Genomic DNA, 27977 nt, shown 5'->3' on the forward strand with positions numbered 1-27977 from the left:
TCACACTCACACTCACACACACACACACACACACACTCACACACACACACACACACACACACACACACACACACACACACACACACACACAAACACAAACACAAACACACACATATATATATATATATGTAAATATAAAAAACAAAATATTTTTTTACTTGCTTATAGTTTTTGCCCCATCCCCACAAGAGGGCAGCAAGAGCTGTTGGGGCAATAAAAACATGCCAATGTGGTCTGCACACACAAACCCTGCAATTCAAATCATGTGTAGGAGTGTCGTCACATTGATGTGGCAAAGTTCACACCACAAATCAGAAATCCATAGCCAGTGAAAGTGCTTTTAGGAGACAGTCACGTTGACACCAGGATATGAATGAACTTTCTGTGTTAATGTAAACTCTGACACAGCCACATTTTACCCCATACTTGAAGCCTTGTATAGAGCCTAGAGTTACTATGACTACAATCCTCATGACTTGTTCACATGGATACACTCTAATCTGTAGTCGATTACTACATGATTTCATAATCAGTTTAATTTGGAGGAATACATTTAGGCCCTATGCAAAAACACTGACATAACTGACAGAACTTTCAGTGTACAAATGTCTTTCTTGTGAAGATACCAATAGTTCAATATTGCTGCAAAACCAGCTTATTTCAAACATTTCACTGTTGCTTGTACACAATGCACTGTAGTAATGAAGATTTGCAGCGGCACTAAAGCTCTAACAATATGAACCCTATCCGTCATCTGGCTGGAATCGGGGAGGGACTCTGAGCCAGCCAACCTCCACAGCTATTGAATATTAAATTTACGCATGCGTTCGCCACCCTATTATCTGAACTTGCTGCACCGAGTGCGCAGCTAGCTAGTCATTCGCGGACAACGCTCTCATGGCTTCTATGTAATGTATACTTGCTGCTGAGAGGGAGAAAAGGATAAGATAAGAATTTCCGATACGCTGGAATAAGGGTGTAATAGGAGGCACTTTCCTATTCACTGGGAAACTTTGGTCTTCTGAAAAAAAGAGGTATTCTCTCCATACGTGCATGTTAAAACGACGAGTACATTAGAGCCGTGAGTCGGCTAGAAGGTCTAGTTTCAAAGCCAGTGGCAACACCAGCAAGGAGGCATGATTCTGAGACGGAGCTCCGTGTTTGCAACTCTTTACTTTCATGCCTTTTTGTTATGCTTGCGGACGAAGGTACGTTCTTCCACAACACCGCTTCACATTCCTACATGTGTTTTCACCCCACGGCTAGACTTGTTTATTTATCATGCCCCAATTTATCCCCTACTACAACTCAAGTTTTAAGTGTACAGGCATGCGTTCATAGAAAGTGCATTTACCTATGCATTCAACCTACAGTTTAGTTACCCTGTTTACGGAGTTTGAAGCCAAGGGCAAACTTGATTGCATCTTTTAGAGAATAGGCAGCGCGACAGCTATATTAGCAAACACTTGTCTCATCTGCCACCGACGGTTTGCGTGCAGATAAAACTTTCCGCCGTAGGTTTCCCTTTTTTAATCCGTGGACTATTCGTCTGTTTCAACAGGTGTCTGATGCATCGGGGAATTTCGAATTGGAAATCTTATCGATGCAGAAAGTAAACGGCGAGTTGCAGAGTGGTTTATGTTGCGACGGCGTGAGGAACGGCGCGGATCGCAAATGCACCAGGAATGAATGTAACACATATTTCAAAGTTTGTCTGAAGGAATATCAAACGCGAGTTTCTGCGGCGGGGCCTTGCAGTTTCGGAACTGGATCTACGCGTTTTCTCGGAGGGAATACATTTTCTAACGGGGGCACCCAAATGACAGAGAAGTCAAGGATTGTTTTACATTTCAGTTTTGCCTGGCCGGTAAGTAAATACGTCACTCTCTCTGTAGTTTCTTGATGCATGTTTACCATAATGAACCCAGTAACGTTATGACTCTTACGTACCTTGTAGTGGCAGGGTTCCCATGTGAGATACCAGGAACCCCACGTAAAATGGAAACACAACCCTGGCGCGCAACTAAACGGAGAAAGTGTTATATTTCCAAATCTGTGTGCTTAGAAATGTTCGTCTTGCGATGAGAGTTTCCAGAAACCGGGCAGCCAGGAGTGTGAATTCATAACCCAGTGAGAAAACGGTGTCTCATGGATGTTGTGCAGCGTAGCTGTCGACAGTTTTTGCTCCCTCAGTTTGAAACATAAACGAACACCACGTTTTTAACGCTCGTTTCCAAATGTAAACGACAACAAACACGAATAGAAGTTAAAACTGTTTTGCGTCTTACCAAGGTAACTTTATTAACAAGCGCCCTTCCAGATCTAGGGTTCCTGTCGTGAAATAACACAGTCTAACACACGACGAAGAAAAAAATAGTTTCAGACAAGGCCAAAAAAAGATGTGACACCTGCCAAAAAGATGTCACCTGCCTTCAAAAAGCGTTGAGCTAACGGAGGTTATTCAAACATGCAAAATATGGGTCACGTAAGCTTTCTGCAGAATTCATTAACATACTTGAACTGATATCAAGTTTTCATTATGCTAATGGTCGCCCGGTCATTGAGCATGCGTAATTCAGCTAACCTAATCAACGAGGCTGTATTAGCACTTCCAGTATCAAATTAGCCCTAAAAATTGATATGAACTGTTACATACTAAGACACGTTTGTAACAGTGGGAAGCACATTTCATTTCACAGTTAGGACAACTTCTGTCTTAAAAGTACATTGGTCCGATGCACAAGAGTACATCTTATTGAGAGGCTGCTCTTGGATTAAATTCAATACATCTACATTCCAATCCACTTCCTTGACTAACATTGTGCAGTGTGCTGGTCTTGGGCACAAAGGCATGGCTAAATGTTTGATATATAATCTGATGTGTTTGACACAAAACATTAATCATCATGCAGTTTATATGGCCCTTAAGCCCTTAAATGATTGTGAAGTATTTCCCACACTCCTAAAAGTAGTCCATTGATGTTTGGGACATACTTGTCTGTGATTTAGACCTTCACTGTACTTTGGTTCACACTGTACTACTGTACGATGGTTCAGGAAATTCAGTTAGAATGCATGTCTTCTTGTTGACACCATTTGCATTATGCTTATCATGCAATTCATCACCGCACTTCTAAATGAATTAATTCGGTTGTTGTGAATTAGGTTTGATCTCTTTAACATTGTGTCTAATGAGTTTTCCAGTTAGTATCCGTAGTAGGTACTAATGAGGTTGCTAGTTAGTATCCGTAGTAGGTACTAATGAGGTTGCTAGATAGTATCCGTAGTAGGTACTAATCCCACTCATGTCTCAGCGAGATGTGTCGCACCTATTCAGTCCATTTTTTTTTCAGTTCATGTTTTTAAAATGGCATGCAGCAGTTATATCTCGTTGGTCCCTGTTTTTTGTGAGGCACGAAGGCGTAAAAAGAGAAAAATGCGTTGAGGTTGGGGTACGGCCAGACCAGTCAGCTCCAGCAGAACACGGAGCAAGCGGACAATGGCTTGGCAAAGCCGGCTACAGGCAGGATTACTGTGCATAATGGAGCCAGTCCAGGAATAATGGCGGCCCAGGACAGGCAGCAGGAAGCCGCGCTGGACTCAGCAGGGATGGGATGGGCTCCTGGACAAACCCAGCCCTGGCCTTAGTTCACATACTGGCGGCTTCAGCACTTTGCAGTGTGGTGCTGTGGGGGCCTGGAGGAGGGTACAAGCACAATGACAAAACTCCCACAAAGCTCCATCTTTTCTTCTGTTTGTTCAATATACCACCAGTTAATAGCATTTGCATTTCAAGCAACATACTACAGGAACTTCTGCTGTGTCTTATTCTTTCATTGTTTGTATATACTTATATACGTCCTTTAATCTCCTTTCCACACTTCATTTGCATTTGGCATAGCTGAGGAGCAGTGCCTTGTGACAGGTGAGTGGTCTGTACAGCCCTGAGGGAAAATGCTGGTGACAGTTACTAATATATTATTTTTCTGTGTACAGCCCTTTCTCTTAATGTGGCATGTAAGTGCAAATTATGTGAGTCAAAGGCCTTCGCCTTTATTCCTCTACCTCGGCTGTGGCTTTTCTGGCACTCCATGTGTTGCTATGGCAGAGCATTGCAGCCAAACCGGTACGTTCACTGCTGAGTGCGCAATGAGCACACCATTGCTCAGAGCCCTGCCCTGCAGACTACTCCCAGCTGGCTCTGACGTTCACCAGAACATGCTGAGAAACGCTGTTCAGTTGGGAACGCAGTAAGAGGTTGGCCCAAGTGTGCATGTCCCTTCTGGCCAGAGTTTACTATCTGAGAGCAGACGTGGTTGACAGCTTGTGTGCTTTCTCGTTCACCTCTGTTAGCATGCACAGTCTCGCTGGTGTTCACCATTGAGAGTGCTGGGAGATAAAGTCTGGCCAAGGTTCTTGAGTGTAGACCGATGAGTGATGGAGACCCATTACCAGTGAAAGGGTCCTCCTTAGAGGACTGTCAAAAGCTTTTCTCATGAGCCTTCTTTTATCTTTTGATGGGTATCTCCCAGCAAACAAGTCCTTCTACCTTTCCATTATTACTGAGACTGTGTATCTTCTGCCTTTTTTTTGAAACCCAAAGCTTTGGGTTTCAGCAAACAAGGCATCTACACTCGCGATGGGCTGCAATTTCACTGAGTTGCTAATGTTGATCATGACTGATGGGAATCCCAACTCAGTGAGTCAGTCACTGTTGACACATTTCTTTCTACTTTGGCTTCCATTTTAGCTTTTCCTTTTTTGTTATCGCATTTTTTCTTATCGATGAAGGTGCAAACTGGAGGCAGATTCCCACAGATTCCCACAGAGCACAGGCGGTGGAGGCTCACAGCCATTTATGGCCACTGACGGCATTTTCAGTGTTGTGTCCTCGGGGGTAAATCCCAAGAGGAAGAGGAGAGTGCTGTCTGGCAGCACAGAATAAGTGTTCGGTGCTGTTAAGGCTCGGGTGGAGCCAGCGTAGACCCGGGATGATAAGAGAAACATGAAGCTATTTCTGGGGCTGTCGCTAGCTGGGACGGGTGGAGGGGAGGGAGAAGTCAGGGCTGGGTGGAGGGGGTGGGAAGAGAGGCGGGTGCTGAGAGTTCAAAGACAACACCGAGGTCAGTGGCGAGCATGGGAAAAATGAACCTGGCGGCATCCAGAGCTGATAACTAGATTGCAAGTTATAGAGTGAGATGGAAGGAACTAACATTGTGCAGGCAAGACATTTTAATGGTGCTCTAACCTCAGCCAGAAATATAATTTAAGCATGAGAATATTCAAAAGAGCATATAAGACTTCAGGGCAAATGTTCTAATTGTAATCACTGACATTTGTATAAAATGGATGTGTTGTATTCTTGTCTTTCAAAAACGACAAGGCTTGTTGACGTTAATCCACTGATAAATGACACAGTTTACAAGTTGCATGAGATCAAATAACACTGTTATTTTAGTTTGTTGCTATAAAGAGAAGGCTTTTAAATCGTATAATTTGCACTTACATGCCACATTACTGTAAATTTTACTCTACTACACACGTTAGTAAAGAGATTTAGTGTACATATTGGTACCTAAATATATAATTATATGTTGTTGATGCTTGTAGCTTATCAAGGATGGAAGTTTGGTAGGTAAAAACAGTCCAGCACAATTCATTAGTCAGTCAAATCCAGTCTAGATACCCCAGTCTTCCCATTTTAGGGAACATTTTAAATCAGTCACTTTCTACACTCCACTTTTCTCAGTGTACTTTACCCCGACACCTCTGAAGAAATCACAGTGACTGGACTTAGGACATGATTTATAGGAACATAAAGCCTTTCATTGGCATACATGATGTTGCTAGCTCTCCCAGATCTCTCTGCCTGTCAAACCTGTCAAATCTGTTTATCTCAGTACAGGATCCTGTGATTTGCAAAGTGGAAGCTAGTGGAACACCCTGATAAACAGAGTGTTTACCATAAGGGCTTGTCAATTTATCTGCCAACATAGGTGACCACGCATCCTTACACTGGGGTTCCGTGTGCAGACATGTTCATAGCCATCTCCCAGGCCATGCATGGTAAAGCTTTGGCAGTAATCCATGGACTGACTTAGACTCAAGCTAAAAGGGCATTTTGGAAATTTTTAATGTTCAGTGAGTTCTAAACATTGTAAAGTTCAGTACGTTCTGAATTAAATATGTTAACTGACACAGTAGCTGTACAATATAATTCTTGATAACTGATATAAAAAAACTACATGAAATGACGTCCGCATGACTACATGAAAGAATGCTTCTTAAGTGGGCCAGTAAGTTAAAGCATGTTTATTTAAAGTGTGCTGGTAATATTTCAACCCATTTAATATGCACATTTATTTATTTATTTGCAAGAGCATCAAGTTGAGCAGTTGAGATAAGGCATTTTCTACCTTCTGGCTGTTAGTTCACCACGAGAGGTAATGTGAGGGTCTGTTTGAGGAGCTTGGCCACGAGCGAGGCCGTCTGTCATTGCTGGATGTCGAAGCCCGTGGTCATGTTGGAAATTCCATGAGGTTGTGTGGAGAGGCCTGATGGTGCAAATGTGACAAATAGGTGTTGTGAAGAGGTGCTGCAGGTCTGCTAGAGGAGATAATGGCATTCGCATCCACATCCCCTTTCTCCCTCGTATGTGCTACCTCCCCGTGACTCTCTCGTTCTAGCTTACTAACACCCTCCTCTATACTCACACTTCTTCTCTTTCTTCTGCTTTAGGGCGGTAGCTCTGTCTCTCTCGGTTTCTCTCCCTCCCTTTCTGTCTTTCTCTGGGGCTCGTTACCTGATACCGGTGAGAGCTGTGATGACCTTAAGTCAAACAAAGCGTTTCAGAAGTGCTGAAATGTAGCCAGGCCCTCCAGAGATCTCATCCTGTATGAAAGTTGTTCTAAAACCAGACCCCCCCCCCCCCCCCCCCAATCTCAGATCCCTGCTCCACATTCTTTTCCATTGGGAAAAGAGGAACAAACTGCACACAAAAGACCTCAAAAGCAGAGGGAATCTTTTTTTTTCTGGTGGGGGTAGCTGTGCATAAACAGAAGCTTGTAAGACTTGGACTTCAGCCGTATTCTTTTTTATTTTTTTTAAACAAAGCTGAAACCTAGACCACAAACACCAGAGCAAACACCAACAGCACTCCTGGGGAGCAGGAGTCAAGGATAACCAATGTGGTTGTTGAGCAGTTGTCGATGTACAAGATTTTTTAATGCAGAGAAATTCTTGCAGTGTCCAGTTGGCATGTAGAAACTATTCAGTGACCTTGCTGACCTGGTCATGCAGTATTGTGAAGTGTTGGTTCTTTACATAGATTAGACAATTGGATCATTTATGTGGATGACCTTGTTTGCCTGGGACTGGCCCAAGTCAGACGGTTTCCTGCTGTGTGTGGGGAGTCTGTATGACCAGGTTTATAAATCTTCACTAATGGGACAAAATACATTTAAAACAGATTAAGATAACAATGATTTCTGGTCAGCTGAACGTTCATTTACACCGAAGGAGGAATTCTGGCAAAATCCCCCATGTTGGAATACAAGATGGTTTAGGTTTGAATAACATTTATGATGTTTTTGTTTTATTTTTTTCCTCATGGTTAGATTTTCATACTGGAGAGCACTGGTATATTTTCCTTACAGCAGACAGCTACAATGACATGATATATTTTTGTTGCATCTTCGTTTTGGCTTCATTGTTAACCTGCATCATTTGTTTCTTCCTACAGAGGTCCTACACATTGATAGTGGAGGCATTGGACTTCAGTAATGATACTGCTGGTGAAAGTAAGTTCCAGACCTTTTCCAGATTTTTGTGTGACTGTCTATGTATCTGTCTTTTGCTGCTTAGTCATTCATCCTTCTCTCTACCATACATAAACCACTCTGGATTTTATGTTCCATAGTCTGGGAACTGACCTGTTAAAGCTAAAAACTGTAGTTTAGTCTTTTTTTTCCGGTCCCCCTCCTCTCTTATTCGTCATTAAACTGAGTGTGCTGACAGGTGCGACAGGGAAGAGCGCGAGCGGAAAGAGTGTGTGCGTGTTCAGGGTTGAGAGGTTGGATGTGCTGTGGTGCCTACACAACATGGATGTGCATTGAAGGGCCTCTTGGGTATGTAAATGTTTTCAAATGCAGCTGATGAGTAATGGCAGGTGTTGCCAGGGTCGGTCTCTCTGTCAGAGCTGCACGGTCCCAACACGGGTCCAGTTTATGTGAGCCAGGCACTTCAGTTCCTCCCTTTGCACTGTACTCTAGGAAACAAAACTCTATCGGTGTACCAACATGGTGGAAAGGCTGCTTTATGTTAGTTAAGTGGTGGCCTTTATATTTAATGGCTTAGCAAGTTATCTTTATTGAGATTGTTTATTTCAGGGCTTTGCTGTTAATGGGGAGTTTTTTGTTTGGGTTGTACTTTATATATTTTAGTGGATAGAACCTATAGTATGTAGACTGCATAAATATAAGGTCAATTTTATTTGAAAGGTGGAAAACAACAGAATGGATAAGTAGAGACTGCAAATGAATATTAAATTACCTGCAGAGAAACGAGTCTGCCACTTGTAGATAGATCCTCATATACAAATACACACTCATCATAGAGGCCTCCTGGCTGTTCTTAGCACTTTCTCAAAAACTGCCCTTTGACCCAAGTAAATACCATTTTATATATTCATCAAATAAATATTTATTTATTTGTATATCTACCATATACACCAGACATGGTGGACAGAAAACATTCTGCAGAATTCTTTTACCGTCACTTGCTCTCTGCCCATTACATATTTACAACTTTCTGCTTTCTTTTCAATCATTTCCTGTGTTCTGCCTGCACAGACCCAGAGATGGTAGAGTTGGTAGCGTTGGGCGTCCTCCGTTATGTTTCTGTTGGTTCTGTACATTTGTTTGTTAGTCAGTAGGCCCACACAAGTAGAACATTCACAGCGTCTCCTCACAGCTGAACACGCTGCAGGAGGAACAGACTCACAGCCTTAACTTTCCACTCGTCTCTGAAACTGAATATTCCACAAGATTATTGCACTTTATTTTATAGAAGAACATTAAAAATAGGTTTACTGCTCTAGGGCTAAAATACAGTCGAGTGGACAAGGAACCTTTTTTTATTCTGGAGATATTACCTTCAGCATCTATGTTCTGAGAATAAGGGAGGCTCCTTCTGACTGTTTAATGTTACTTCCTCAGCCCATGGTGAAGTGGAGCAGGCTGCTGGTAGTAAGGACATGACACCTGGCTCTGACCATAAGCTCCAGGCTGCTAGTGAAATGTCTCCAGGGCCCTCTGCATTCCAGGGCCTTATGAAATATAGCCCTGCTCATGCTCTTCTACGTCGTCCGCACCCACCTCTGGCTCTGTGTGAGACTGTAAATAAAGTTTTGGCTCTGGCTTTTTTACGTTGCCACAATTCATGCATTTTGCACAGATGAAGAATTATAGGAGTAGACCTGCAGTAATGATCAATTAGTCATGCAGTTGGGATTCTAGGAGTAAAATTGTAATTTGGTTTAATTGTGTGCTTCGTTTCTGCACAACGTTTAGATTTCAAATACCTTGTGCATTTAATGCACTCAGTAAGAATGTATAATTGCCATATGAGGGATTGATCAATGCATATGTAACTTTCCAAAAAGACTCTAACACTGAGAGTACACAGTACACCCAATACAGCATAGATCAGAACATACAGTACCAAGATACAATTGCACATAAACAGATATATTACGCAAAAATAAGGGCAGGGTGTAAATAAAGATGATAATTCATGAGCAATGCAGCAGAGGTTGTACCAACGTTAACTGTAACGATGTCAGTCAGCTTTCTCTGGAAGAGATGTTTCTCAAGCAAGCTTATGCGCTCATATACAGTTGTTGAAGCTTATTTAATTAAATTAATTAGCAGTAATTTAATGATGGAACTATCAACGACGTGATGTACTAATTCTTAATGTCAGAAAATGGCCTCCTTAAATAATTTGTGTTTCTTGTTTTCTTGTTATTTGGTTATCAGTGTACTAAATAAGCTTTAACTACATAGTACTAAGTGTGGGTATTTATTTCAGTGTGAGAGCATTTGCATTGCCAAATAGGTATTAAGCAGGAAGACAGATGAGCTACTGCTTTGTGTGTGGTTATGCAGTTAAGAGTGGAACACATGAAGGGGAAATCTCTGTGTGTCTGGCTGAAGTTGTAAATAAAACCATAGATAGATTGCACTTTAACTTTCCTGTGTGTCTTCCATTATCTAAATGTTACAGAATTTTGTCTAACCTTCCTCTCATTGCTGTGATCAAGCATTGAGGTTTGGGGGTGTGAAGGAGAAAAGAATGTGTGAGAGTTAATGAACATGTCTGTATAAGAATGTGTGTGAGAGAGAAAATGTTGGTCTCTAGGGTTCTGCTGGCAGCCAAGGGCTTAGTTGGTGTATGTACACTGTAATTTATGGTAACTGTGGTTCTTTCTCTAGTTTTGGATATGGAACATATGAAGCCAGCAATAAGAAGAGCCAGACAGGCATCAAAAGGCCTTAGTTTCTCTGTTTGGCTATCTGTACTACGTAGTGTTCTGCTGAACTCTTACAGTAACTTATAAACTGTGCAGGTTCAATTGGAAGACTCATAGAGAAGGCCTACCACTCTGGAATGATCAACCCAAATCACCAGTGGCAGAGACTGACACACACTGGCCCAGTGGCTCAGTTCGAATATAATATCCGGGTCACATGTGATGAACACTACTATGGCTTCGGCTGCAATAAATTCTGCCGTCCACGTGACGAGTTCTTTGGACACTACACCTGTGACCAGAATGGAAACAAGACCTGCCTTGAGGGATGGACAGGCCCGGACTGCAACACAGGTGAGAGTTTACCTGAGTTTCAACGTCAAGTCTGGCCTGTGCTTCATGTCAGTCCATATTAGTCCAGTTGGCCATTTTAGTGAGAATTCTATTCTGCTAAATGATATATGATAATGGTGAACGGTAAGAGATTACGAGTTAATTTTGAGCTCTCATGGAGGATTATTACGAGGATGCAGGAGCTGTTTTAGGAGGCCGGCTGGTGAGGTTGGTTTGGCGTATGACGCTGTTTTGCAAAGTTACAGCCAGTGGTGAATGCTGAGGTTAATATGCCTCAAAGCATGACGACAGGCCTCAAATTAGACTGGGCTCGGATGGGTGGATTAGGGATTTGATAGCTCCCCTTGTACATTCCAGGAACATTCCCATGAGTGAGGGGAGAACAGCATGATCTGACATAACACAATAAGGATGAACGGACTGTAAACCTACACTGGTGTCTCTATTTTGCATCCATGTCTTTGGGGTTTTTTTTCTTTCTCAGCTATCTGCAGGCAAGGGTGCAGCATTAAGCACGGATCCTGCAAACAACCAGGGGACTGCAAGTGAGTCGCATCGCCCTCTTCTTTACAACACTATTAACATTCGAAAAGAATTCTTGTCTGCCATTTTTTGCTTCTGGTTCATCATCTTGGCTCTGTTGCTTTGCTACTTGACGTTTTGAGCTTTTGAGTAATTCAGGCATTTTTGTGAGAGTGGGAGTAGAAGCGCATGGTCTGGTCTTGCAGCTGGACGCCAGGCTTCAGAGCGGCAGTGAGCTGCAGTCAATGAGTCATGGTCAGATCCTAACAGAATGTTGTCTCCTGGTGGTTCTGCCAGGTCATGTGATCTCTGACTCTTTCCCTGGCCAACAGTCAAATGAAAACAGCTCGCTGTCATCCACCCATAACCCTTCTCCACCCTCAACTCTTCTCCACCCTCAATCCCTCTCCACCCTCAATCCCTCTCCACCATCAACCGTTCTCCAATGATCAAAATTGCAATCAGGGATTGGGATGATGCTTTGTGCCTTTTTGGAAAATGACCAAGCTTTATTGGTCCATTATGCTGAACAAATTGTTCTTTAAACTACACTGGCTGTTGTGTTGGCAGCTTATAAATTTTGGGCCTAAGAGGAATGAATAAAGGATTTGCATCTTGTTTGAAGTGTTTTCCAATTAACATGCTTCCCCAAGCATTGCAATGCTCCAAGCATTGTTTTGTGCTTATGAATTGCCCTGTCATAAAGAGATGTCATACATAGCTCATTTGTGTCAGATTTAGGAGGGTTACTGAGAGCCCTTAGTGAAACTTAGAATTCTTAAGCAAGCTGAGTGTTCTCTACGAGCTGCAGCCTGCTTTGCCTGAGGAGCTCATTAAGGCGTTATATCTAATTCAGAAAATGTACAGGCAATATGGCAGCCCAAACTTATATTTGACTAATATGAGACTTTAGTGTTATCTCTTAAACTTAACACATTCAAATAAAAAATGAAAGATGGAGCTGAGGATGAAAGTATAATTGCAAACTCTTAGGTGTTATGTACACTTAATAAAAACTGGACTCATTGCAGACAAGAGCCCTCAAGCCAGATTTCAGGAAAATTGATGGCAGTCTACCATACAGTTTCTGATGGCTGTTGCAGCCATCATTCTGTTTGATTGAAGTGGTGGTCAGCTGTACTACAACTTGAGGGTGAGAATATTTGAAGTGGTAAGCTGTACTACAACTTGAGGGTGAGAATATTTGAAGTGGCCAGCTGTACTACAACTTCAGGGTGGGAATGTTTGAAGTGATCAGCTGTACTATAGCTTCAGGGTAGGAATGTTTGTCTAGAAATGTCTTCTGTGCATGTACATTTGCTCAAGGTGAGTTATTGTCCTCTGCATTGCTGACTTTGCATACGAAGACAACATCCTAAAGAATGCAATTAAATGCCTTAAAAAACAAAAGAAAAGAAACCTGCACTTGATGTCTTGCACACTGAAGTAATTTTCATAGCCATAGTTGCACAATTAGCCTAATGGAGACCTTGCTCAGTCTTAAACTGGGACTGCCAGAGGTTTTAGGATAAAAACCCCTTTATCATCCCAGTGCCAATCAAAACCTTCACCACCTCCACAGCTTGTTGAGAGTACAGGAAGTGTGACTGAAACGCTGACCGGAAATGTCCTTTCTTTTCCTCTCTTTGCATTTTTGCCTCAAAGTGAATGGTCTGCTCATGTTCAAGCATGGCCCTCTTTAATCAAAGAGCGAGGTTTACTTAACCACCACGTTTATTTTTACAGCTGAGCCAATGCCCTGGGCTAATTGTTTCCTTTTTTCCCCAGAGGGCAGTCTGTTTTGCCACAGCGGAGTTCTCAGGAGAGTCACTCTTGAGAGAAAGCACTCTGTAAAATAACATTTACATTTTTTTAATTGCTCAAAGAAGCACTGTTTAATTACAGTTGCCTTAAATGGGAATAACACTGAAACGCTATCACTGTGGGTTTTCGGAAAAGACTTTTAATTTGACCTTAGGGGAACTATGCGGTCAGTGAAGTCTTTCTCTGTGGCTAGAACGGAGATGTGCTAAATGGAAATGAGACAGAGATCTTTGGCAGACTGTCCCCAAATGTACAGTTTGAAAAACTCAACATACTTCAACCTACCCCCCTACCACCATGTGCAAACACACACACACACACACACACACACACACACACACACACACACACACACACACACACACACACACACACACACACACACATCATCGCAGCTGTCTGATTAGTCACAGAGCCAAGAAACTGTTCGGACTGAAACAATGTGTCTTGCCACAGGCTAATATTAACTCTGCTAAAGCATTTTAAAGCTAGTGTTTGTTGTTTATGTGGCTTGGCGCTAAATAGCTGAAGACCAACAGAAGTTGTTAGTCCTTTGTTCCCCCCTTAGTGAAGCCAGTTTTCAGAGTTTTAAATGTCTCAAATGGTAAGCGTTAACTTTCTGAGTGTCTTGAAGTACAACAACTAGGGTCTATTGTGTGGGGCAAAATATGGATCTCTTTAGTCCTATTTGCAGAATAGTGTCTGAGTGAAGCAAAGGTGAACCTGCAGCACTGAGGTCAGTTTTGTGTGTGTGTAAGCACAGGTCTCATTGTGTGTGTCTGTGTGATTCCTTTGTAGCTGTCTGTATGGCTGGCAGGGCCAGTACTGTGATAAGTGCATACCTCACCCAGGCTGCGTGCATGGGACCTGTATGGAGCCATGGCAGTGCCTCTGTGACACCAACTGGGGAGGGCAGCTCTGTGACAAAGGTACTGGTTTTCCTCATAATCAGTAATGGGGCGGGGCACAGCAACACAAGCATGGCTGGAATGTTGGCATTAACTATTTGGAGGCTTAATACTTTGGGAATTAAACGATATCTCACTGTTTCAGATTTGAACTACTGTGGCACGCACCAGCCTTGTCTGAATGGGGGGACATGCAGCAACACGGGACCCGACAAATATCACTGCTCCTGTGCTGACGGCTATTCTGGGATCAACTGTGAGAGGGGTGAGCTTCTGCATCTCTGTCCTTGTAGAAAAAATATAGAGCCTCAATGCTCAATTACTGAATGTATCTAAGTAGTTCTGTTTCTGAATATCTTGCCTGTGCTATTAGGTTGTTTAAGTTTAGTTAGCACAGCGTGTAGATTTGTGTATGTTTTTATAAATGGTGTAATTCGGATGTGTGATTTGTACTGTAAATTTGAGGATGTATGTTTCTACCATTTGTTGTGTGTAGTGCTAACATTGTAAATGGTATTTCATTAGCTGGCTGTTCAGCCGTTACCAAAGTTTTTGAAAATATTGATTAGGTATTCCATGCACATGCTAACATGATGTGAAATTGGAGACACTGACAAAAATTGAGCCAACTCCTGGCTCTAAATTTTACTTGTGTTTCCTAGAGTTAAGCCTGTTAATTTACATTTATCAACAACGATTAGACTGCTGTATGCAAAACAAGCAAATACAAATTTGGATCAGCTTCAGTTTTTCAGAGAAATGTACAGTTGGGAAACTGAAATGTTATGTTCTTGAGCATTAGCAAAGCACCAATGGACTTCTTTCCATCCACATGAAGGTGGGTTGTAGATGAAAACACCCTGTTTAAGATTTGATGTTGGGCTGTAGGCCCCGAGCAGCCTAGGTCTGATGGCAACTTATCTCCTCTGTTATGAGTTAGCCTGCCTGTGGATCCCCTCTGTTTTGACAGTCTAGAATGGATATGATTATGAAGCATGTCAAATGGGGCATCACAGGGACCCCTCCTTCACCACCTCCACCAAACGAGGGCCATGTCTAAAACCTTTAGAGTGCTGACAGGTTTCCCATGGTGAGGTAACTCCTGTACCTGCCCCTAGTTCAAAATAGCCACTTCAGTTAGGTGTAGGCCAGGAAAGGAATGAGGTTAAAGGAAGAAACATTAATCCTTAACTACGGTGAAGAAAGATGTCCCCTCCCTATTTCCTAAGGCTGGGTTCTTTGCTTTACTGCTATAGGAAAAATGTGGTACATGTGCAACAAAAGGGAACGTGTGCTCCAGTAGTTATATAGGTGTCCCCGGCATCACTGCGGTCACTCTGTGGAGGGCACTCGCTTAAGGAACAAAAATAATGAAGTACATATGCTAATATGTGGGTGTGTTTGCGTGGATTCACAGCGGAGCGAGCCTGTCTGTCCAACCCATGTGCTAATGAGGGGAGCTGCACGGAGATTGGTCAGGGTTATGAGTGCTCGTGTACACCTGGCTGGAGTGGCCCATCCTGCAATACGAGTAAGAATGATAGAAACAAGGTCTTAAGCCCATATGGAGCTTTCTGCAACTGTACAATGAGTAACTGCATTGGTAATGCCTTAATGCCTTAGAGCTTGCTCGACAACATCAGAAAGAATGCCCTGAGAGAAGGAGTTTTTTTCTTGTTTTGATTGCTGACTAAGTTCTTGACAGGTTAAATTTAGCTGTGTAATAAAAATGTAAATGATAAAATATTAAAGTTTCATGTGAACAACATTAAAGCCATCAAATGACATCAACTGTGAGAAACGTATACTGTGCATATCTATCAATGAACTATGTAGCTAGACTTTTGCAAGCTGCCCAAAAGTGTCCGTGGTTACTGAAATGCCCATATATATACACACACAAACACCCACTACTTAGCATGCATGCTGTGTCTAACCTGCTCTCTTACTTTTTAGATGTAGATGACTGTACACCAAACCCATGTAGCCATGGAGGCACTTGTCAGGATCTGGTTAACGGCTTTAAATGTAGTTGCCCTTCTCAGTGGACTGGCAAAACATGTCTGATTGGTGAGAGCACTGAAGCAAATCTAAAAGATCTGACATTGCTGGGAAGTTTGAACACATACATTTGATGTTTCAAACATTTGAACAATCACATTGTCATTGTTTTTATGTATGTTTTCAGATGCCAATGAATGCGAAGACAAACCTTGTGTGCATGCAAAGTCTTGCCGTAACCTGATTGGTGGATATTTTTGCGAGTGTCTTCCAGGCTGGATGGGTCAGAACTGTGACATCAGTGAGTTGATGAGCTGTGGTTGTGTTCTGGTTTTTTCCTTAAAGTCTTAAAGAAACCAAACGCCTGAATGTCTGGCATGGTCAGTTAATATAAAAGGGAGGAAGCATTTAATCTATTGATAAAACTTTCAGGCCATCAAAGGACACAAGATGGATGTGTTATTCAGCAAGAAAGAATAATAGTTCCCTAATACTCAAAATCAAACAAACTGATTATGTGCAAGCCAAACCTATAACTTCACTACATGCAGCAGAGCTAAATATGGAAACACCTGAAATAGCAAATTGGTTTAGGAAACTACTGATTCATTGTTCTGTGACAAAAGGTGTGCATCCAAGTTTAGACAGGGGCTAGTACGTCTTCTAAAAATCATGTTGCACAAACTGATTTAAAACTGTAGCTGTAGGTTACAAAACTTTAATGACTTTCGCTATTAAAGCCAGTCAGATAAATATTTTTAAACACAGGCGAGATGAGATGCAGGCCAGATCATATAGATTTGTTTGCATCTATATTGTAATATTCTCAGTTTTTATCAAAAACAAAAAGTGCTATTTGGGTTGTTCACTTTACATTTAGGGCATTTAGCAACTTACAAAATGCACACTAGGGGGCTTGTGGTACACACATACCCTAGCCCAGTGAGCAGTTGGGGTTAAGTGCCTTGCTCAAGGGCATTTCAAGTCATGCAGTAAGGTCTGGGAATAAAACCCATGACCCTCTGGTCACAAGACCAGTTTCCTGACCACCTTCACCTGAACCTTTCCTAAAATTGGAAAGAATCTGAAACAGATTTCTTTTGCAGTTTTGCAGATATCAATTTTGTTTTGCAGATATCAATGACTGCCAGGGCCAGTGCCTAAACGGGGCCACCTGTCGAGTGAGTACATCAAATCTCCTTTAAAGTCTTCATGAGTGTCCAGTTTGAGCTTACATCATGCTTGTTGTCACGTACAACCTCCACAGCACCTCTAAAGTCACAGTGCTTTTGGGCTTATGCACCTCTTCAGATAGATGATATTTTGTTTTGGTACTGCTTTCTAAGTAAAGTATATGAGCTTAAGGCTGATTCAAGGACCTTAAAATTACTATAAACATTGTTGGGTGTGAATGTTGTAGGAGCAAAATGCATCACTGCTTACAGTACTCAGAGACATGTTGAGTTCTTACTGTTTTAGTTCACCTCCTAACTCTGACCTTGTCATTCCATATCCATGAAGTTTCAATATGCCTTTGAACACTTGAGTCATTACTGACTAGAGCCTTGTTCTCCATATCTGAGTTGCTTCCTCAATTGTTTATTGATTCATGATTTCTGTTCCCCATTTGAATCACGATATGAGGTACTTTTTGTTAATCTGAGTTGAAACATATTTCATTGTTAGGTCCCAACAACGTTAGTCATTTACAATGAATGATTGTTTTTGTGTAGAAACATAAAACATCATCTCCTCCCACAGGACTTAGTAAATGGCTATCGTTGTGTTTGCCCATCTGGTTTTTCGGGCGAACACTGTGAGAAGGACGTTGACGAGTGTGCTAGCAGCCCTTGCCTTAATGGAGGTCGCTGTGAGAATGAAGTGAATGGCTTTCGGTGTCTGTGTCCTGCTGGGTTCTCAGGTCAGCTGTGTCAGGTAAGCGTCGAAGTGTGCACTTTTTGTCACATGATTTGTTTGGCTTTTTTCCCCTCCATAATATTTCCCAGAATTGTTTCGAAAGGTCTTACACATACACACCCACAAAATATTCCCTAAGCAAAGAACGTGAGAGGCAGACTTTGACTGCTTCTCTAAACTGTTCCTATTATTTGTTTTCATTATCCTGAGCATTTCACTGTGCTGTTTCCTGGCACTCACAGCAGGGAGGATGCTGTGGGTATTTTCTGTTTTGTTAGAGTTCAAAAATGCCTGGATATCATTTTCCCCTCATCATTTAGCCCTTGTCCCTCTTCTTTATTCTCTTTCGCAAATTCTTCCTGCTACAGCTTGATATTGATTACTGTCAGCCCAACCCATGTCAAAATGGCGCTGTGTGTTTCAACCTGGCATCTGACTACTTGTGCAAATGCTCAGAAGACTACGAGGGCAAAAACTGTTCTCATCTCAAGGACCATTGCCGCACCACTTCATGCCAAGGTGGGACTTCCCATCGCCCGGATAACTTTCCCAACATACTCCCCATCACCCACATACATCTGCAGTAACTTGATCTGTTTGCTGCATACTGTTTTACACTCACTTCCCAAGAGCATATCATATTTTGTTTCACAAGACATTTAGCTTTAATCTATCGGTGTTATTGTAATTCCATTGGATCACACATGCCAAAATCATCCTAACAGATTGGCACAGGATCTTTTATAGCACTGCGCGACTGTTTGACGTGGCTCGTATCTTTCGGTAATGGTGGTAAAAGTTGCATACATAAGCCCGTCTTACCATCTTTCTGGTCTGAGGATTATTTATTATGTGCCATATCATCCATTCCTCTGCCTCTAGGAGCAAATGAGGGAAAGATTATTTACACATTAAGGAATCAGAAAAAGATGTGAAGAATATCAATTTCATATCATACATAGTTAATTTCAGTTTAAATCAAATTTATTTACATAACATTTTGTACAATATATGTCTCAAAGCAGCTTTACAATTGCAGTTTACAATTATCAAAGAACATTCATTAATAAATTCACAAAAAATTACAGTCTTACGAAGTCTCACCCTCTCCCTGTTCTTTAGTGATTGACAGCTGCACTGTCGCTGTAGCGTCCAACAGCACTCCAGGGGGAGTGCGATACATCTCGTCGAATGTGTGTGGACCCCATGGGCGCTGCAGAAGCCAGACAGGAGGCCAGTTCACATGTGAATGTCAGGAGGGGTTCAGGGGCACCTACTGCCATGAGAGTAAGACCGAGTGTCCAACTGCTCAGTATCATCATCGTCTGTTTTAAATATCCATGTTTTATTGTTCACCAAACACCTTATACATCAATGCAAATTTCACAAATAATTGTTTCCCCAAAAATTAACTGAAAGTAAATATTCATCAAGACTTTTTCTTGACAATGTTGTGTTAGAAACATCCAATTTAGCTTCAACTAACTGATGACCATAAACCTATTTGCTGGTCTGTTTGTCACTTTGACATTTATTACAGAAGTTCCACAGACATGTATAGTATTGATGACAATTAGCTACTATACTAATGTCAACCCTTTCCATAATACACTACAAATCCCTTTAGAATGGACTTGAAACATACGCCATGCTAACATTCTGTTCTACATTTCAGATATCAATGATTGTGAGAGTAATCCATGTGGAAACGGTGGAACATGCATTGACAAAGTGAATGTGTACAAGTGCATTTGTGCTGACGGTTGGGCAGGGACCAACTGTGAAACGAGTGAGTTTTTGTTTTTTTGGCATTAGACATCTGCCTTTTGTACATTAAGAAATAAAAAGGACAATTCTCAATCCTCTTTGCTCCTCATCACCATTTAGATATAGATGACTGCAGAGTGAACCCCTGCCTAAACAAGGGAACATGTCAAGACCTGGTGAACGACTTTTACTGTGACTGCAGGAATGGCTGGAAGGGAAAGACCTGCCACTCCCGTAAGAGTCTATAGACCCACCCTGTTTTTACAAGCTATCTGTAACCATGTGAGATTAGAAGAACGTTTGTTATTTTATTTTAGGTGATAGCCAATGTGATGAAGCCACCTGCAACAACGGCGGCACCTGCCACGATGAGGGCGACACTTTCAAATGCCGGTGTTCACCAGGCTGGGAAGGGGCCACTTGTAACATTGGTGAGTACAATTGATTAGTTCATTAACCGTGTCAAGATGTTCACAAATTGAAGAAGCACATGATACTATTTAGTCCATTAGTGTTTTCTTCGGTCAGGCCCTTGAGATGTAGTGCTGGGTTATAAATACATGGTATGCTGAGTTGGACTACCATTCTGGATTTACTCTGTTCACCTTAGCTGTTTAGCCTTAGCTGTTTTTATCTGTTTAGTTCTGACGTTTAGCCAAGGATTCCAACCTTTTCTGTGGTTCCTCCACAGCCAAGAACAGCAGCTGTCTGCCCAACCCGTGTGAGAATGGGGGCACCTGTGTAGTCAGTGGTGACTCCTTCAACTGCGTGTGCAAAGAAGGCTGGGAGGGAGCCACCTGCTCCCAGAGTGAGTACCGAGTCCTGACTCCTTGGGGCAACAGCAAAACCCACAGAGAGAGAGAGAGAGAAGGACAAGAGCTGAATCTGTAATGACTAAAACAGTAATAGCTGGAGGTAGTACCTTGAACCTTTCATCTTCACCTTTAACCTTTACATCATTGTCTGTGCTCTGTACTGAGTCAGGAAAGAATGCAATGAATAGCTCCTCTTCAGTCTTCCTGTTCTTCTCATTATTCCTCCGTGCACAACTGTCTCTCAATGCCTGGTTCAAACTGGCCAGAAAGGAGGGGAAAAATTAGGAAAATGGAGACAAACATACATCACTGCAGCTTTCGTCCCATCTCAGTGTTCTTCTCCACTCTCTCTCTCAAAACCTAATCATGCACCTAGTCATATGAGAGTGTATATGAAGAAGAAGAAAAAAAGATTGAAGCTGGAAATCATTATAAGAAGCAAAGGGAGTTTGTTAATAACATCACGATCATCTACTCTGTGGAGCTTCACCCCTACGCACACAAGCTTTGACATGTTCTCCGCTGCAGCCTGACTCTTGTACTCCCAGGTTCGAAAACAAGCTCATTCTCTCTCTTTCTCTTTCAGATACCAACGACTGCAACCCACACCCATGGTAAGCCCAGGCAACGCATTTGTGCACACTGCTCCTGTAAACAAGCCTGTACAGCTGTGCAGATTTTTCTCACACTCTGTAGGCAGTGTGCTGAGAAACAGCCACTCCCTTTCTTACTGTCATTCCAAAGGTGCGTCCAGCCCCACTGCATTACGCACCCGTGCCTTTTCGCTTCAACTGATCAACAGATCATTTGAGTTCAGATCGACATGAGGGTGGAAAAAAAGACAAAAGAATAGCTTGGAGTGCTTTGGGCAGTGCTTTTTCTGGGGAATTCCACCATAACATTGAATTTGATACTTTCGGTTGAGTTGTGTATGCATTTGAGCTTTGTCTACGTTTCCCTGAGTTGTCGAGTCGTCATGTTAATGATAGAACAGGATTTGTGTCAAAGGTGTGGTGTCCTGCTAATGACATTTTTCTTTTGTTTGTTTGTTTTTTCCAGCTACAACAGTGGTACATGTGTGGATGGAGAAAACTGGTACCGGTGTGAATGTGCTTCAGGCTTCGCTGGCCCAGACTGTCGCATAAGTAAGTGTGAGCCTTATGAGTGATGAGGTGCTTGAGATCCTTGTATCAGAAATCTGACCTCTCCCAGCACACTATAAGACTACAGCCAATCCATGAAAAAGCTAGTGCCCAAATACAAGTTCATGGTCTAGCCTTCCAATTAGCCAGCAATTCTGGCAAATTGCCAAACACCTAGCCAGTGCTGTACTTCAGGGACTTTGTGTTTTTAATTCCCCAGGGGGGAGTGGCTTGCAACATCCAAAGGCCAATCAGCTTTAGTCTTCAGTGCTGATTAAAGTTCATTCGTCCCTTTTAAAAGCTTTCATCTGGCCACTTAGCTCCTTATTATGAGGCATTCCTGGGGGGTCGCTGTTTGAGGCAGGCATGTACATAAATATACCCTGCATTAATGAAATTACTTCAGCTGAGCACGGCTGTGAGTTACATCAAAGTTATTGAGCTTAAACCAGTTTCCATATACCAAATATATATAAAAAAAATGTTTCTATTCCCAGTGTTTGTTTTCCTACCTAAATGAAAGAAAATTCTGCTTGTGCACTTCCCTCTAGATATCAATGAGTGCCAGTCCTCTCCCTGTGCTTTTGGTGCTACATGTGTGGACGAGATCAACGGTTATTCCTGCATTTGTCCACCTGGACGGACTGGGCCTCAGTGTCATGAAAGTGAGAACATGATCACATACGCATTCTCTCTCTGTTACCACATAATCCATCAAACTTCAAGTGCCAGAGAAATAGGACACTCTTTAGCCAGGTAGCTGAAAAGCCCAAGGCTCTGAATTGATTTCCCTGACACAAATCGTAGATCCTTCTAAACCAGATCAATTGCTCTGATTCCTTATGGGAGGACACTGTAAAAGCTTAATCCAGAAGCAAGCCTAAAACTGGAATGCCGTATGAAGAGGTTATCTGAGCATTATTAATCTTTCTGTGTTATTCAGTCACAGGGAGGCCCTGCATTTCTGAAGGAGGTCAAATTACCACTGATGGCACAAAATGGGAGGAAGACTGCAACACCTGTCAGTGTCACAATGGACAGGTCCACTGCACCAGGGTACGTGATCAACCTATCGTTAGAGAGATCATAACTGTACATGCCAGGGTTGTAGCACTCTCTTCCTGTTGGATAACCCTTTCAGTACCATGACATGTTCACTGTTGCCGTTTTCCTCAGATGTGGTGTGGACCGAAGTCTTGTCAGATTGGTAAAGGCCGGGGAGGATGCCAGTTGGGCCAGTCTTGTATTCCTATCAAAGAGGAGCATTGTTTTGTCAAGCCCTGCAATGGCCTGGGAGAGTGCTGGCCCTCTGCTCCCCCTCCACCAGCCTCCAAATGCCACCACAGCTTCCCTTACCAGGACAACAGCTGTGCCAACATCACGTTCACGTTTAGCAAGGAGACCATGCCTCGAGTGAGTCATCGCTCCAGAGCGGAGAAAGAATTTTCTTAGTCAATTTCCATGGTTCCTTCCATGTCGTGCAACATGATATAACTCATACTTTTACATATCTTCTGGATAAAGCCAGACATGGCATCTTTCACATGCTTGTGAAGAACACTTAACTTGTTACCAAGCAGATGCACATGATGTACTAGACTACAGTGTTTAGTGACGGGAAGTAACTCACTCATCATACTCATTCATTGTGACTAACTCTTGTACAACCTTACTGTGATTGAAGCTCAGTTCCCTATGGAGGAGCCAACCTATGAAATGCTAAAACTGCATTTAATCAGTATCCTCATATGATCAAAGACATTTCTTAGGCAATATCCTTAAGCAGAGCATAGATGATGTAAGTCTAGAGTTTTAGAAACTGCCAACTGCCAGTGAAGCATAATTGTTCTGAGAAAGATTAGTGAGCATGACAGAGGACAGTGACGGATGAAAGGAGCTGCTCCATTTGACTATAGCAAAAACAGAAAACAAGACCTAGGGATCCAGCGGCTCTCCCAGACATCACCTTGCTAACGTGATGTTTTTATTACTTCTATACTCTTTTGTTTGGAACGTGGCTCTTCTCCTTTTGAAGTGTATCTGCTGCTCGTCTTTTATAGGTTCATTTTTCCCTGACAGCATTTTAAATGCATGTTTTCTATTTCATATCAGGGATATTGCATTCATTTATGGTGTCTGCCCGGTTGTAATACCGTTCTGTTTCTGTCTCAGGGTCTTAGCATAGAAGACGTGTGTAATGAGTTGAGGCACATGTATGTAGTAAGGAACCTCTCCTCAGAGTTCACCATTTCCATCATGTGCGACCCCTCCTTCTCTTCCAGCAATGAAATTCACGTCAGCATAGTGAGTACACATTTTCGTTTTGCTTCACTCAAGGGATTAAATGGCTATAGTGTGACGCATGTTCTGCACAACTACATGTATTAGACAGTACTGTGCATTAAGAGAAAATGGAAATGTTTAAAATATTACAAAATTGTAAACAAACTTTTAATTTGTATAGTCCACAGAGGAGATGATGGAGAGGAGCCCCATTAAAGAAATCACAGACTGGATTATTGAGCTAGTGAGCAAGCGAACTGGTAACAGCTCCATCATTACTGCCGTAACAGGAGTGCGTGTGCAGAAGAGGCCGAACAGTAATGGTAAGAACCTGGAGTAAAAGGGACCGACACTGCAACACTAACACATGGGATACAGTGTTAAAATGTGAGGAGTACTGTGTTCCAAACCTTCCCACAGGCAGTTAACTGCAGTTTAGTATTTACCTGTTTAACCCATGTTATTTAACATCTGGAGTTACGTAATGTGGGATCCACAGTTACTATTTTGTAATTAATAGAGTTTCTCTGTGTATGGTATTAAATGTTATATTTTAATTACTATAGTGTTACAGCAAGCTTCTACATGTCTCGCATTGTGTTAGACCTCAGTGTTAAACTATTTAGTGAATCAGGTATGAGACTTAAGAAGCATTAAAACTGTTCTGTGGCTCTTTATCACACGACTTGATATTTGCAATTGGTTCTCTATATGCATCTCGGTCATTCTAATGCAGTGTTGCAAAGTTGCATCACCGATGACAAAAAACACGCTCACTTGTCAACACAAAAAAATGTCAAATTATTTCTGCTACTGTAATATACAGAGTGAGTATATTGAATGAGTAAACTGAATGAATTACTCATTTACAATTTACTTTGTACAAATTACAGAAAAATTACGCAACTATCTGGAGCTCTTTTACACTATCCATACTACAACCCTTAACAGTCTGTTACAAAATACCATGGCAATTTTTTAATGATCCAACTAAGGCATAGTCATGATGGTCCATATGATGAACGATATGCTATGTGGAGGATTTTAACCAAATGTGTTATTTGCCTCTCTCTTTAGACTACCTGGTTCCACTGCTCAGCTCTGTCTTCATTGTTCTCTGGATCCTTGCCCTGGCCGCGTCCTTCCTGTGGTGCGTCCGTCGCCGGCGGAAACACAGTGCCCACGGCAACGCAGCAGCCTCGCCCACAGAGGACAACACCACCAACAACGTGCGCGAGCAGCTCAACCAGATCAAAAACCCAATCGAGAAGCACGCAGCCCACAGTGTGGCCATAAAAGACTACGAAGGGAAGAACTCCATCAATGCCAAAATTAGGACACACAATACAGAGGCAGAGGAGGAGGAGAAGGAAAGACACCTGCAGAAAGCACGATTCACCAAGCAGCCAGCGTACACGCTGGTGGAGAAGGAGGAGAGGACACCCATCAAAAACCCCAATTGGACTAACAAACAGGACAACAGAGACTTGGAGACAGCACACACTTTAAACAGGATGGAGTATATCGTATAGCAGGCAGTACAAATGCCATGTGACCAAACCCCTCCATCTCTCCTTTACCCATGTACTGATTTTACAGAGGATTGGAGAGGCTGAAATACTTAAAACTGTTGTTTCATAATCTTGACTCTAAGGTTATTATTTACATTATCCCTGTGTTAATTTAAGTTTTGACAAGCTGGCTTACACTGGCAACTGATAGTTGTTGTGGAGGCTGGAAAACCAAAGTGCTGTATTTCACGTCCGTGCAAAACTAGTTTGCAAGTGTCTTCCTGCATTAAAAAATGACAACACTACCACCACCACAAACATTTCCAATGTCTATTTTTGTGGATACGTTTGAGTATCTTTTTGAATCTTTGTACTATTTTCAGACAGTCTTAAATGTTTATAATTATAATTATTATTGCTCAAGTAGTTTTCCAAGGGTTGTGGGGCTCCTCTGGTTGGTTTTATCATTACTCTGTACCGAAAGTGCCTTCGCAGCTTTTTATCACAGCAACTGTCGGAAATGTTACCATGACAAAGGAAAAGGATAAACAGAAAAAGTATTTATTTTTCTTTTTGGGGGCAGGATGGGTCTGACTTGCCTGGGTCCAGAATGTGGCGTTTAAGGTCTGCAATCATCCATTTCAAATGTAAGCCAAATAATGTTTGCCACATCATTATGAAGCTGGACAGAAACGTCGCAGACGTTGTGAACAATAACACATATATCTGCATGGAATAAAGTAAGTGTCCTAATCTGTGAAAGCTGGACAATTCATGGCTGAACATAACTGACATCAGACTGTAAGGCAGAGGTCACTCAGTCTGGCCCCAGGCAAGGACCTATTAGTAGCTGCTGCCAATATGAAGAATTGTCAATTTAGAAATGTGTAAGATATGTACATTTGTTTTTAATTAATCACTCTGTATATTTGATTTATTAACTTAATAATCAAGAGCCTTAAAATATCATTCCTTTTTATTTATATGTACTGTCTAGTTTTGAAGGTTTTGATAGCTTTGTAAGCTTATGGCTTCCTTATTTTGACAACAAATTTGTTTCATGTTTGTTATAGACGCCAGAATTTGAAGAGAAATAGCAGTCTATTTTTTTTTTTATACGATGGAGGGTTGTTTGTTTTTTCCCCCATTTTTATATTGTCAGGTTTAAATGTAAACCTCAAGTCAATTCATTTTGCCAGGGCATACTTGCAACTACTTAAGACACATGAGGTAAGGAATGGAAGAAAAGTACTTATGTTTTGTTTTTGCATACCTAGTAGCACATGGTTGTGTTGGTTGTTACAAAAACAATGTAAAAGGAGGTGTTATTTGTGGGTTGACCTACTGAAATTAGTGTTGTCAAAACATTTAGTCTCTGCAGACCACGGTTCATAAAATTATTTTATTTCAAATTTGATTTGCATGACTAATAAGCTAGGCTGTGAATACTTGAAGTAGGGGGACAATGGGAACACTGTAGATTAGGGTTGCCCAGAGCAGTTCCTGGAAATTTAAATCCAACTTGCATCCAAAGTTTCAATTTCATCTCTCCTTGTTTCATCATGACCAAGTAATATTAACCCCCTAGTTTGGTGAGGTACCAGTAACCAAAGAGATGGGTCAAAGTATCTGAAACTTCCATCACCTATGTTTTTTTGTTCAAAAGAATCTTTGTGTGATGACTGATTCAGAGTTGTTGCATGTGAAAGCTGCCCAGTTTCCAAAGAAATTACTTTCTCATGAACACCTGATCTGAAATGGCAATGTAAAGTTGTATGTGTATTAGTCTATTTATGCTGTGTCAAGGACATCCCAGAAACCTGTTTACATGTCTCCACTTCCCCTTTCCTCTCTTTGATCACTTCTTTCTTGGTGAATGTTCATGAAGAGACAAGGGAAGGAGATAGGGTTACAAGCAGAAGGTTTTTGAGATACTTACCCAACTTTAATCAAATGCTCCTGAAGACCTTTTCCAGCTGGACCAAGCTGGATGTTAAAATCTGAACTAAAGGGTGACAGCTGTCCACATTCATTGTTAGGCACCTGCTGTAGATGACTGCCTTGCTCTTTAGACTGTTTCTTGTTGCAGTGCACACTTTTTATTTTTTTTTTATTAAAAGCTCTAACCAGACAATCCAGATTGTTGAATCTACACAATCTTGGAATAGTGTCCACACATTTGACCTTGTAAAGAGCCTTTTTTTGTTTGTTTGTTTTTTGAGACTGTTCTTGGCAGTACTTTTTTAAGTAATATTTATTAAATATTTTGTATGAAAAGAATTAAATCTTGTTTGAATTGGATCTGCTGTTTCTTGCACCACATAGCAGACCAACACAATAGATATCTAGCTTCAGTGGCTAGAACATACTACTTGTCTACTTCTGTATATTGTTGTATATGT

At 41.8% G+C, this 27977-nt stretch overlaps 2 protein-coding genes across 7 annotated transcripts in view; one reads left to right on the forward strand and one right to left on the reverse strand.

Annotated features, from left to right (window-relative positions):
* Positions 1-848: 848 nt before the first annotated feature.
* On the forward strand, positions 849-27876 carry jag1b (jagged canonical Notch ligand 1b). The gene is made up of 26 exons (XM_077012249.1): positions 849-1208; positions 1562-1867; positions 7742-7799; positions 10628-10885; positions 11370-11430; positions 14030-14160; positions 14285-14404; positions 15557-15670; positions 16096-16209; positions 16328-16441; positions 17275-17321; positions 17902-18075; positions 18426-18576; positions 19180-19344; positions 19733-19846; positions 19945-20058; positions 20142-20255; positions 20516-20632; positions 21226-21253; positions 21699-21784; positions 22333-22446; positions 22725-22837; positions 22958-23194; positions 23954-24085; positions 24246-24387; positions 25142-27876. The coding sequence occupies exons 1-26, from the start codon at positions 1137-1139 to the stop codon at positions 25594-25596; spliced, it is 3651 nt and encodes a 1216-aa protein (XP_076868364.1). The 5' UTR covers positions 849-1136; the 3' UTR covers positions 25597-27876.
* Positions 18137-27977, reverse strand: part of slx4ip (SLX4 interacting protein) — a 70195-nt gene continuing 60354 nt past the window's right edge. For 5 of the 6 annotated variants that reach the window (XR_013132370.1, XR_013132372.1, XR_013132373.1 and 2 more), the window contains one exon: positions 20625-20897. The gene's annotated coding sequence lies outside the window, so the exon portion shown is untranslated. Of the gene's footprint in view, positions 18936-19161; positions 20898-27977 lie in introns of those variants that run through there. The other variant, XR_013132369.1, reaches the window with a different exon arrangement.

This window comes from Brachyhypopomus gauderio, chromosome 1 (assembly GCF_052324685.1).
Source record: "Brachyhypopomus gauderio isolate BG-103 chromosome 1, BGAUD_0.2, whole genome shotgun sequence".
NCBI lineage: Eukaryota > Metazoa > Chordata > Actinopteri > Gymnotiformes > Hypopomidae > Brachyhypopomus > Brachyhypopomus gauderio.

Excerpts from the sequence above, each read along its gene's own strand:
- jag1b (XM_077012249.1), top strand. The coding sequence starts at position 1,137 with ATGATTCTGAGACGGAGCTCCGTGTTTGCAACTCTTTACTTTCATGCC. Across the intron at positions 17,322-17,901 it reads TAAACGGGGCCACCTGTCGA|GACTTAGTAAATGGCTATCG; the intron begins GTGAGTACATCA and ends CTCCTCCCACAG. Across the intron at positions 22,838-22,957 it reads GACAGGTCCACTGCACCAGG|ATGTGGTGTGGACCGAAGTC; the intron begins GTACGTGATCAA and ends CGTTTTCCTCAG.